Genomic DNA, 13,955 nt, shown 5'->3' with positions numbered 1-13,955 from the left:
ATTCTATTAACAGTTCATTAGTGTACCAAATTTTCTCTCATCTCCTTCAGCATGTCATTTCTCATAGGTGTGATAGATGTGGCACCCGAGAATTATTTTGTCTTTCTCTAATTGATACTGATTGAGAGCATTTTTTCATATGACTATAGAAATGTTTTGATTTCTTCTGGAAACTGTTTATAATCTTTGGCCATTTTTCAACTGAGGAATGGCTTTTATTTTCTATAAATCTGACAGTTCTATCACTCAGTATATATTTGAGTGATGAGGGTTTTATCAGAGCAATTGGCTATAAACATTTTTGATATCACTTTATTGTCTATGGTACACCTTTCTAAACAAAATGTAGTTTCCTTGATTAACTTTTAATTATGTCTATTTTTACTTCGTCTGAAATCATGATTTCTATTCTAAGTTTTCTTAGCTTAGCTGAAACACATTGAATTTCTGCTCCAGTCCTTTAACTGTGTTTAAGTGTCTCTCTTGTAAACAATATATTGTTAAATTCTGGTTTCTAGTCCATTCTGCTATCTGCTTCCAAGTTGTGAGCTCCTTCCATTCATTTTCAGTTATCATTACTAATTGTATATTTTCTTCCATCACATTTTCTTCTGTTTCTTTTTATTTTTCCCTTCTCAAAAGTCTATTTTGCTTATAACCACTGTCTCCCTTAATCTGACTTCCCTGTCTCTTAACCCATTTTTTCCTTGTTTCCCCACTGGGTTACATTTCTGTATATACAGATTACATGTGTGTATACACATGCATATATATTATCTATATCTATATATTTGCCCCAATCCCCTAAATTAACTCCAATGAGAAAAAGATCCAGGCATTCCTCCTCTTGCCATTTTCATTTACCCTTGTGTTTAAATGTCAAATTTTCTATTCAGCTCTGGTCTTTTCATCAGGAATGCTTGAAAGAAGTTTCATTAAATATTCACCCACCCAGCCAACCCCTTGCTGTGAGTATTATTCTTGGTCCTTATCCTAGCTTCTTTTGCCTCCTAGAATATATTTCAAGCCTTCTGCTCCTTTAACCATAGAAGCTGTTAAATCTTGTGTGATTCTGATTTTATTTGATTCTCCCCCCCACCCCCCTTCTTGAATTATTTTCTCTTTGAACTGGGAGCTCTGGAATTTGGCTATAATATTTCTGGTAATGTTCATTTTGGGATCTCTTTCAGAAGGTGGTTATTATATTGATTCCATTTTTATTTTATAATCTGGATTTCAAGAAATATGATGTAAAGGGTTTTTATGATTGTGGTTTTCAGATAGTCCAATAATTCTTAAATTCTTTCTCCTTGATCTACTATCTTTCCAGTGAGAACTCACATTTTCTTTTATTTTTTTCATTCTTTTGACTTTGTTTTATTGTTTCTTGATGTGCGAAAATTATTAGCTTCAATTTGCCCAATACTAATTTTTAAGGAATTATTTTCTTCATCTTTTCCACTTGGCCTAATCTTTTAAAAGTTCTTCAGTGAATTTTTATGCTTCTTACCAAACTGTTAATTCTTTCATAATCTGTTTACATAACTTTCTTTCCCCAATTTTAACTCTATCACTCATTTCTTTAATGCTTCTAGGTATTCTTGTTGGATCTTGTTGGCTAATTTCCAAAGAGCATTTTCTTAGGTTTTATTTGTAGCTGTTTTCACATTGTTGTCTTTTTCTGAGTTTGTCTTGGTCTTCCCTGCCCCACAGGAGCTTTTTATGGTCAAATTCTTTTTTCAGTTGTTCATTCATTTCCCCAGCTTCTTTCTTGACTGAATCATATGTTAAAGTCTGGCTCTTTTAACCTGGTTAGGGGAGGCACTGTTCCAAGCTTTTGGCTTTTTTTCATGCTATTGTTTACAGAACTGATTCTGGGTTTCTTTTTGGTACTTCCAAAGTGGTGTGATAATGGAAGAGATATGGTCAATGTTCTGGCCTGCACTCTAATCTTTACTCAAGAAGAGTTCCATTTCCCCTGCACTGGCCTACCTTTCTTTTTGCCTTTCTGAACTGTGGCTTCTCTACTCCCTTCTGGATGTGACCAACAACCAGAAATATTTTCCATCCTGGAATGTATGGGCAGCAGAATTGATGATCAGGGCCAGCTGTATATAATGGCAGCAACAGGTCCCCTATTATCTCTTTCTGACCAATTGTCCAAATCCCCTTTATCATTTCTGAGCTGAGAGCTCCCAAAGCCCCTGCTGTTGTTGTGCCAATTTATTTCAATTTTGGACAAGCTTCCACTCTGGTGTCACAAACCTCTCCTGCCAACCTAAGTTTTCATAAGCCGGAAAAAGATCTCATTCTGACCTTTTGTTGGCTCTGCCACTCCAAAATTTGATTTAAAGTATTAGTTGCTTCAAGGGGAATGTTGAGAGACTATAGATAGGGTGCCTCTTCTAATTCTATATTTTGGTTTGGAACCCCCCACCCCCCACCCCACATGTGTCTCACACAATGACATCTTAATACCACATACCCCAAAGTGTCTTAATGCAATGCTTTTTTTTTTTTAAACCCTTACCTTCCATCTTAAGAGTCAATACTGTCTATTGGCTCCAAGGCAGAAGAGCAATAAGGGCTAGGCAATGGGGGTCAAGTGACTTGCTCAGGGTCACACAGCTGGGAAGTGTCTGAGATTTGAACCTAGGACCTCCCATCTCTAGGCCTGGCTCTCAATCCACTGAGCCACTCAGATGCCCAAAATGCTATGCTTTTAAAAGATCCTTTGCTCATGCCAGAGACCTGAAGACTTTCTGTGTACCCTAAGTATTCTGATTCACTATAAGCTCATGACTCCAAATTTGGATTTATAGGCTTACCCCTGTAGGAATTACAGTAGATTGCTCTTAGGTGACAGGCAGCTTGCTTAAAGTTCTATAGGTTCAGAGCAATACAACTATGAACCTGTTCCAGAATCAGACAGACCCACATGGTTTGCAGTTTCCTTCTATTCCAACTCCACTGGTGCCAAGCCCCAAGCCAGGTTTGAGTTGGATCCAGGATTTCTCATTGTCCTAGTACATGCTTCAGTCCATGCCAAATTCAAGGTCAGAAAAATATAGATGCTGGACAACACATGTTCCTTGCAAGGTAATAAAATCAAGGATCAACCCCTCTAGATCCACAATGCTCCTTGCCCTAATAACTAGGTGCAGGCTTGTTTCTCAGTTCTTATATGCCAATGGGCTATCTCCCTATGCTCACCTGGGTTAGTAAATAACTTACTGTGGTTTCTCCTTAGGTTTCCTGATCATCATTTGGTCTGATGCTCTTCTTAGATCTCTGGTGGAGTAGCTGCAGGGCATTATCAGGACTATATTGCTTCTTCCTAATTCCACCATCTTTGCCAGTGTTCTTAATCCCTTTAAGCCTCCTTTATTCCCCCCACAGCCAAAAAAAAAATCCTTTTCCACAAATGAAATTATGTTTTTGTAAATTTTCTTTAAGCCTTAAAGTAGTATAATAAGTGTCTGCTATTGTTGTTTTTAGCATTCTTTGCTAGCCTTGGCTTATTCTGAACTTTAATGTTTTGGACACTACTCTCAATAGAACTTTGGCATTTTTTAATACATTTTTTGAGACCATAATTCTTTATTTGGGTTTCTTTAGTCAAGTTCTCTTTAACTGTTTCAGAGTCTTCAGTATCCTAGCCTTACTGGACTATCTTCCCTGTATGAATTTGGGCAATAGCTGCTATCTTTACACTACAGGTACAATTTCTCTCCTCTTCTCTAGCACCACAGCATATGCTGTCTCCCCATTAGAATTAAGTTCTTTGAGGACAGGGATTGTCTTGTTTGCTTTTATTTGTATTCCTAGTACTTAGCACAAAATCCAGTACATAATAAGTATTCAGTAAATTTCTTATTTATCTATCTACTTTCCACCTACACTTTTTCTCCCCTGTATGTAGTTGCCAAATAATTTTCCCAAGCCACAGGTCAATTCCCCTGTTCAAAAACTTTCTCTGAATCCCCACTGCCTTTAAGAGAAAATGTAAACTCTTTAGCTTGGCATTTAAGGTCTTCTGCTTGGCCCTAATTTTGGCTTGAAGCCTTTTCAAGTTAGAAAGTTTACCATTAGTGTGGTAGTTGACCTTTACGCCATTTCATCCTCAATGAAGGCATCTGACAACATTGCTGAAAACATCATTCTAAAAAGCATGGGAGCAAGCACACTGCCCTGCTTCACTCCATTTTTTATTAGAAAACCTCAAGATCATCCATAACCAGAACCCATGCAAGTCATCATAGATCTTGCTTACAATATTAACCTCAGAGTTATTTCACAATAAAAGCTATTCATCTTTCAGATCTACTGGATTTCATGTCATCTATAAATGTATGCACACTCCATGTGCCACGGGTGAATGCAATCATCTTTGCAAAAGCTGCACCACAGTAAATTATTTAACTTGAAAAGGCTACAAGTCAAAACCGAAGTGGAAGGAGAGTTGGTGCATGACTTTCTGTTTATAGATGACTTCACACTCAATAAAACCTCTGAGAATGAGATGGAACAGAGCACAGATTGATTCTTTGAATCTTATGCTAAATTTGGCCTGACAATGAACACCAAAAATAAAAACACCAAAACAAACAAACAACAACAACAACAAAAGCGGATTCTCCACTAGCCAGCACTGCACCATCCATATGTGGAACCACTGGTAACATCAAATGGAGAAATTTTGAATGCTGTGGATAAGTTCACTTACCTTGGCAGTGTACTTTCCAGTATCCACAAAGATGATACACATCTTGCTAGAGATAGTTTAGTATTTGGGAGGCTCCAAAGTTAAGTGTGGGAGAAAAGAGGTATTAGGCTACCTACCAAAGAGAAGATTTACAGAGATATTGTGCTGATCTCATTATTGTATGCCTAAGAAATTTGGATAGTATACTAGCATCATGCCAGGAAAATGAATTACTTTCACTTGAATTGTCTCAGAAAGATTTTGAAGATCACCTGGCAAGATAAGATCCTCGACAATAGGGTCCTTTCTTGAGCTGAACTGCCAAGGATTCAGAATCTACTACAGAGAGCACAACTCATATGGGCTGCCGACCTTGTTCGAATGCCAAATGCATGTTTGCCTAAGAGATTATTTTACAGAGAACTCACACAAGGCAAGCACTCACACAGAGGTCAGAAGAAGTGAGTGATACAAGAACATTCTCAAGGTCTCTCTGAAGAACTGGCAACAATTGTGAGAAAATTGTGAGCACAGGACAAACCAGTATGGTGTGTCCACATCAAAAAAGGCATTATACTCTATGAGCAAAGTAGAAATGAAGTAGCTCAGAAAAACCATTAGAAACAAATTTATTTTTATTTATAATTATTTAGAGACAATCTCTCTCAAATGTTTATATGGGTTATTTGTGCCTGACTTGCATAGAGCCTTCTCAAGCTTATATTGGACTGATTGGTCACAGTTAGACAATAGTATCACGACCATATAGTAATCTCATTGTGGTCCTGCTTCAAGTATGGGAGACAATAACAAACCAACCAGTGTTTTCTGCAATTTGTTTACATTCTTCCTTTCCATTCTTTCTTCCCTTTTACTCTATGTTCTAGACAACCAGATTCATCAGCTATTCTCCAAATTAGACATTCTGTCATTCTTGTCATTGAATACTTACTTGTATAAGCCCTTCCCCAAAACAGGAATTAAATCTTCATTTCTGCTTTTCATAATTCTTATTCTTATCTTCTTTTAAGACTCAGCCCAGGTACTACTTCCTCTCTATAAAGCCTTCTCTGATCTGCATATTGTTAATGATTTCTCCCTTCTCAAATTATGTTTTGTTTTAATTTTTTATATATTCTGAACATACCCAGTAAAGTGTCAAATCTTTGAGGGTTCTATTTTGGTCTTGTGCAGAGCAGCTGAACTGAAATTATTAAACAAAACACAGTAGACAAGAAAGTACATTATAGTTTATCTACCCAGCTCTGAGAAGGATCACTGAAGAAACAAGTTAAATCTTTAAAAATAAAAGAACCCTACTGACTAGTCAGACAATAAATTCAGTCAATAAAATTACTGATGTCTTGGGTAAGAAATGACAACAAAAATAGCAGTTGGATAGTACATTTCTGCTGCTATGTGAACATACACTATTTTGACTCCTCCCCCTCTTTCTCATAGGCACTTGAGAAATAAAAGAGATGAACTCTAAATAGTTACTGTGCAAGACCTTTATAAGAGTAAATAAGCACAATGAAAATCTTTAATATTTTGTGTTGATTTCACTAAGAATGATCATAATCATAAATCTAAGTCAAAGATAATTTACTATAACCTACCACAGACAAGGGACACTGAGTAAAAATTATAAATACTAACTTCAGGGTGTGATGCTCTTTTTTTAATGAATCTAAAATTTCAATGATCAATGAATGAATCAGTTAAACAAGCATTTATTAAGTGACTACAACATGCCAGTCATTGTGTTAAGCTCTGGGAATACAGACAAAGGAAAAATCATGGTCTCTGCCCTAAAGAAGCCTGCATTCTAATGAAAGAGACCACAAGCAAACAACTATATACACATATAATATAGAGACAATTTAATATGAAGTAATCTCAGAAAGAAGGTAATCGGTACTGGGGGGAGGAAAGAGAGTACTATGTAGAAAGCGGGATTTTAGATGAGTCTTGAAAGAAATAGGTAAGGAGAGAAAGCATCTCATGTTATAAAGGACAGATGGTGAAAAGGCATGGAATCGTGAAATAAGTGTGTCTTATGAAGAAGAGCAGTGTGGCCAGTCTCCTCCAGGTAGAATACATGGCAAGTAAAGTATGTAGAATGGAGTAAAGTGTAAAAAGACTGAAAAGGTTGTAAAGGACTTTAAAAGATAAGTAGAAGAGTTTATATATGATCCAGAAAGCAAGAAGAAATCCCTAAAGTTAACCATGTATGTTTATGAGGAGAAAGATGGTGTGGGGTGGAGGGAGGGAGGTGATTTAGTCAGAACATGTTGGCAGCTGAGTGGAGGATGTACTGAAGTGAGGAGAGATTTAAGAGAGGGAGACCTCACACAAGGCTACTATAATGGTCTACATATGAAGTAATATAGATTGATATTAGCTGTGTGTGTGAAAAGAAAAGGATGTATATAGGTGATATTGTAAAGGTAGAAATGACAAGACTTTGTGACAAAATGGATATGAAGGGGGAGGATAATTTGAGTGAAGGATTGAAGGTGATAACGTTGTGAGCCTGGGTGTGCTAGCATCCACTGGTGCTTTTTTGGGCTAGAGCCAAACCTTTTATTATTTCTAAAATCCTTATCTTCTGACTTAATATCAATTCTAGACAGCTGGAATTAAGTGGCTGTCCCGGGGCCACAAAGCTAGGAAGTGTCTGAGTTCTGCTTGAATCCAAATCCTTCTGACTTCCAGGCCTGGTGCTCAATCCACTACGCTACCTAGCTGCCCCCTCCTTAGCTCTTGAATGTGGTGTAGTTTTCTCTAAAAGGTGACAAAGGGGGGCAGCTGGGTAGCTTAGTGGTTTGAGAACCAGGCCTAGAGAGGGGAAGTCCTAGGTTCAAATCTGGTCTCAGACACTTCCCAGCTGTGTGACCCTGGGCAAGTCACTTGACCCCTGTTACCTAACCCTTACCACTCTTCTGCCTTGGAGCAAATACACAGTATTGACTCTAAGACGGAAGGTAAGGGCTCTTAAAAAATAAACAAACAAATAAATAAATGAAAGGTGACAAAGTTACCCTTGAGACTTGATTAGACCCTGTTTCACTTGAAACTGCTTTCTGAAAGGCATAAAAAGTCCCACCTTTGTGGAGTCTTGGCCTTTCAGACTCAGTGGGTGCCTGAAATCACATGAATTACCATAACTTGCCATGATGAGTTACTGATCAGAAATGTTTCTATAAGGAGGCAACTGAAGATAAGTGCCATTATATCTTTGTTGCATATTCTTACTATAAGACTCAAGTAAGCCTTTTTATTTTGTTTAGTGACTTTTCAGAGTCAAAATCAAATATGAACTAACAATTTCAGAATCATCCTTAACTTTCATCCCTTTCCCTCATAACCGGTTACAAAGTTTTATCAATTCTATATTCACAACTTTTGACTCTTTTCTCTATTTATATAATAGTATGCCATCCAATGTTAGGTCCTTATAATCTCTTGCTTGGACTGTTGCAATAGTATCTTAATTGTAGCCACCCTTTTTCCAGTTTCTTCTCTCTCCAAACTACTGTCCACAGAGTAGACAACTGGTTGTCTCTCAATTATATCTCTTTTATTCCTTTAAATAATAGTGTTCAATGTCTAGCATAAAATACAAAATCCTTTGCCTGGCATTTACAATTGCCTCCAGCCTACCTTTCCAAACTTATTTTAATTTACTCCTCTCACACATTCTAGTTAAGTCAAACTAGTTGCTATTCTGAGAGTTCAGCATTTCAATACACACTACTAAGCCTTTTTGCAGGCTTTAATAGTAATAGATTTTGAGCTTTAAGGGAACTTGGGAAGTCAGAGTCCAACCCTTCCTTTTACCCATGAGAAAACAGAACTAAGAAGGCTATGTGACTGCCCAAGGTTATAAAGGTAGTAAGCATTAGAGGTAGAATACAGTCTTCTGCAAGAGTCAGTGCTCTTTCTAGTAAACCAATGGCCACCAGCAATAGGATTTTTATGAGAAGCTTCTAGACTTCCAGACTGAGAGAGTGATGTGACTCCAAATTTGTTCTTTTAGGAGGAAGTGAAAAGGCTTATCATACTGGCATATGTAATTCTTGTAAATAGCTACCAATACTGAATATAATTTTTTTTGGTTTTATATTTTCATTTACCTAAAACCTTTATTTTCTGTCTTAGTAACAATTCTAAGAAAGAAGGCAAAGGGGGGTCATGTGACTTGCCCAGGGTTGCATAACTAGGAAGTAAGTAAGGTCAAATTTGAACCCAGGTCCTCCTAATTCCAGTCCTGTCTCTCTAAGTGGTATAGTATTATGTCACTTAGCTGGCCCTAATTATAGTATTCTTGAAATTGAATCCACTGTATTTGGTAGAGAAATAGATATCGCCATGGTTCCTAGGACTAATGATCTGAGAAGAAGGTACACTGCTAAGGAATGACAGAATTTACACCATCTCAACTAGAACCATAATCAGAAAAATGTATAATTATAATAAACCATTTCCAGAATCACTGTCTGGCTCCAATCACATTTGGCCTTATAAATATAAACTATCACTATCAATTTATTTGTCTGTGAGTAAAGATGTTGTATGACCACATTTTTCTCCTATACCTACCAAGGGCCCACCCAAGTGATAAGGAAACCTAAAGAAATATTTCTCCCCCAAATCCTTAAAATTGAGAAGCAAGGCTTAATTTTTACATCTATGAGCTACCAGATAAACTAGTCTATCATCCTCAAATCACCATCTCTTTTTACTTATATTTACTAACCAAAACTTCCTTCATTTTCCCCTTTTCATTAAAGCTCAATTCAAATTCCATCTCTTTCCTTACTTCTATTTAAAAAAAAAAAAAAGGGAACCAACACCCTTGGTTTAACACTGTCCAGCTCCTAGTTGAATGTAGTTTAAGCATTTCTTAAGTACAATAAGGTGAAAACTGCAATAATAGGTGTTAGAGATTCAAAAGATGAACTAAAACACCGACCTCTGTAAGTAAAGCAATTTACTAGTCATATACCTCAAAGAAATTAAATGAGGAGGAAGACTTTATATGTACAACTCAGAACTAGAAACTAAGATACAACCACTTATGGGAGAATAGCTAAACAAATTATAGTATATGAACATAATAGAATATTATATACCACAAGAAATAACAAAAGTGTCAGGGGGAAATGGAAAGAATTCATACCCTGTCTACCTATCCTTCAACACTCATTCAAATGGGCTTTCTTCCATGAAATTTATCTTGATCCCCTCATCCATTGCAGTCTGTTTTCTTCATGAATTTCTATTTATTCTGTGAAATAACAGTGAACTGAACAAAACTGGGAGAAGAATTTGTGTAATGATATCATTTTAAAGAAACCAAATCTGAAAGAACTCAAGTCAATGACTGATCACTTCTTAGCCAGAGGGCTGAAGATGAAATATCTATCTACTTTTTGCCAGAGAAGTGATACTTAAAATGCTGAATAAGATAAACATTTTGCATGTCTATTGCTGAGCTATATATATTTGTTATGAGTTTATTTTTTTATTTTTATTGTTCAATGGGGGAATGGAAAGATAATGAAGATGTGTAAATAAATAAAATGCAAAAGAAGATCCATTTATAATTACAATCTTTCACATAAGGTAAACTATGTCCACAAATAACTATAATACATTTTGAATATGACTGATGAAAAGTAAAGGGGAAAGATACTTTTACAGATTCAAGGAAGGAGATATTATTCATTTCCAGGTAGGGGAATCAGGGAGCGGGTGCAACTAAATTGTTCTTGAAGGCAACAAACTGAATGTACCTCCATCAAGAGCAAGTTTTGATCTCCACTCAACAGGCAGAAATTCAACATGTGTTGCATGATTAGAAAAGTGCTTTTCTTCTATTTTTCTTGCAGCATCTCTCATCCTATTAAGAAAAAGCAACTCATTAGGTAAGTTATATATTATACAAATGGAACAATAAAAACACTATGAATTTATATTCTCTTCATAACATAAATAAGTTGTTAATTAAATTTTAGTTACTTTAGTTGCTCATTATTACTCAGCACCAATACACACTAATTTTTTTAATCCATGATTGCTCCATAAGGGTTTAGTATTTTCTGCATATCTTCCTTCTCAATTATTTTAAAAGGAGATATTCAATTAGATTTTATTGATTATTCAGTCTTCCTAAGTTTGCCACTTTAAGGAAGTTATAAGCATGTGTTCAAATAAATTAGCAATTCTTTTATTCAGTATTGAAAACAGCAACTATTTCAAAGGTTTCATTCTTAACAAGTGTGAAGTACATAATGAAAGAAGACAAGCACCAGTACTCAAGATAGGATACTTGAAGAAAATAATCTTGGAACTGACTCGGTATTAAACTATATAAATATTAAATACTTTCTTAAACTATTCATGAAAATTTTACTTACATTACTGTGATATGGCAACATGCTAACCACACACAACAGATACATACATTTACATCTACCACAACAACCCTTGAATTTAGAGGTAGTATAATTATCACTTTCTTTTGGCTTTTTTTGAAGTACAATTGGGGTTCCATTCAATGAATAAAATCAGAAGTATTATATATCCTCACACCTATTTTTCCCTAACAAACTAATCTAATTTTCCAAAGTATAAAGCAACTCTTATAATTTCTGATTTGGTCATAAAAGATAAGTGCACATATGCTCTGAAAGTATGTCTGACTCATAATATATTTTATAAAATAATTAAAATTTTTATTTTTAAAACTTTTGGGTCTCCATAATTGGATATGCTAAACGATTTCAACAGGTAGATGGCTGAGAAAACAAATGACTTTCCATATCTATAAGATATGTCATATTCATATAAAATATATTTGTCTCTTAGCAAAGAAAATAAAAATTTGAATGTTACCTTGTAGCTAAAACTCAGCCTATATAATACAGATGTTAACAGCTTATACTGCCATGTTTAAAATCAATAATGGTGTATATTGCTTATATTTTATGTTGTACAAATGTTATGTCTTTATTTTGGAAAAGGAAAGAATTTGAGAAATGAGTGAATTTAAGAGGTGATTTAGTTCAAATTCATTTTACTGATGAAGAAACCAAGGCCCAGAGATGTTAAAAAGACTTGCTCATGCTTTATCACTTGACAGAGTCAAAGTTTTCCTTCCTTAATCCAAGATTCCTTCATTTCAAGTTATTTTTATGGTTATCACTATGTGGGACTGAAAAAAACATCCCTGAAAAGGTAGAAATAAGTTCACTGAATTCTAAGAGTTCCACAAGGAGCAAGGGAAACCAAAAGGAGCACTTTATTACCAGCAGACTGTTAAGTTAGATAAGCATTTTGCATTTCTGCAAAATATCCATTTTATTAAGACATTTTGAAAGTATACAAATTTGTGAAAAAAGCAAAACAAGTAAGTGCATTCAAGTATTTCTAATAATCAGATTTCTCCAGATCACCTAAGCAAGCTTGTTTACTCTAGAACATAGGTTCTTAACCCTTTAAAAAAATATTATGGACCATCCTGGCAATTTGTTAAAGACAACAGACTCCTCAGAATGTTCTGTTTAAAATTCATAAATTGAAGGAAATGCACATTTTCAGGCACAAATTTGTGAAAACAGAGATGAAATGTTTTCCTATCCAAGTTCACAAACACCCTGAAATTGGTGAAACTGGTCCACCCATGGACCAGAGGTGAAGAACTATTGCTCTAAGGGGAAGTTTGGTAACTGAGTGGATAGAAAGCCAACCCTGGAGTTGGAAGGACCTGGGTTCAAACTTGACCTCAGATACTTCCTAGCTATGTGACCCCGTGCAGGTCACTTACAACAGTGTAGGTTAGTTATTATGATCACCTTCACATATTAAATCCAATATATATTTTTTCTCTCACAACCTCTTAAAGCTATTTTAGTTTCTTAAGTCTTAAGGATTTTTTAGCATCATATTCTTAATGTATTTGGGTTATAAAAGTCATGCTAAGGATAATCTTTATGTCTCAATGATCTTTGGTGGAAAGTAAATGAGGATCACCAAATCATTATTACTGATAGTGGGCAGAGTTGAGGAAGACATTAAAAAATATACTGATCTAATCAAAACACACTGGCAAATTTCTACTCTTGTATTTGTTTAACTTATGATTACCATGCTTTAGTAATAAATAGAGTTTTACATTGTAGAAATGGAATCCAGAGGAAAAAATATTACAACTTGGGTTGGGAATATTTTAATTAACATTGGCAAGATTGCGAACTGGACCTAGATTAGCAACAATTATATTTTTCTCCTTCAAAGGATTAAAATGTACATAAAATATATTTTAATTAATTATTTATTTAATTTGTGTGAAGTCTTACATTTAGACAACTAAATTGTATTTTTATTCCATATCTACATAAGGCACTTGACTACATCTCCAGAACACTTCTGAATGATTGGTCTCACCTTTGAAATCCAGAAAAAATATATGAGTGTTCATGAAACTGTATATCTCATTTCTTTAACATACATCCCCAAACAAGAACATCTTAAGTTGTCCTGGCCCTTAAAATCTACCAAAGGCTTGAGATTATTTGTGGTTAGTTACAATGATAAAACTATGGAATAAAATGAATAAGGCCAGCAATAATTATGGAAGGAAGCTGCATTTAAGGTGGTGGTAGTCATGATAAAATGAGACACTTTTGCCTTTGGTCAACCTCCTGCTTTCCAGGCATTTCCCTTTCCCTGTCTTTTTGCCATTTCTTCTTTCTCTCTCTTTCTAGCATAATATTGTTTCTAAACTGGTGTCAATGAAACAATATGTTAGAGCAGAGCTTATACTATTTTGTTTCATAAAATGAGGTCATATTTATGAAGTGCTTTGAATAATGTCTAGCAATAGTGGGTGCTCTATAAATATTATTATAATTATATTTACCCTTTCTTATTAATAATTTGAGCTCTCTATATATTTATACATAATATACTGTGTACAGCTTGATAATCATGCATATTGTAAAATTTAAACAAAATAGAAATTAAAGAAATTTAAAAATTTTAACTATTTTCATTTTACTTTTTTAATAGTACAAGTATTTTAGCTCAAATTCTGCAAGTGCATATTACCCTATTGAACTGGAATAATCAATTAGGAGAGGCAGTTAAACTTTGATAAAATGTCTAGAACTTGCTAGGCATTGTGATAAAAGGCAAAAATAAAAGAATTCTTTCTCTATATTAATTTATACTGTATCACTCT

At 35.0% G+C, this 13,955-nt stretch overlaps 1 protein-coding gene across 4 annotated transcripts in view; it reads right to left on the bottom strand.

Moving 5' to 3' along the window:
• DDHD1 (DDHD domain containing 1) overlaps positions 1-13,955 on the bottom strand; it is a 184,916-nt gene that overhangs the window by 66,012 nt on the left and 104,949 nt on the right. For all 4 annotated transcript variants that reach the window (XM_007473240.3, XM_003339498.4, XM_007473239.3 and 1 more), the window contains one exon: positions 10,507-10,613. In XM_007473240.3, coding sequence (XP_007473302.1) covers positions 10,507-10,613 — 107 coding nt within the window. The remainder of the gene's footprint in view (positions 1-10,506; positions 10,614-13,955) is intronic.

This window comes from Monodelphis domestica, chromosome 1, assembly GCF_027887165.1.
Source record: "Monodelphis domestica isolate mMonDom1 chromosome 1, mMonDom1.pri, whole genome shotgun sequence".
NCBI lineage: Eukaryota > Metazoa > Chordata > Mammalia > Didelphimorphia > Didelphidae > Monodelphis > Monodelphis domestica.
This window is presented reverse-complemented; position numbering and strand designations above follow the sequence as displayed.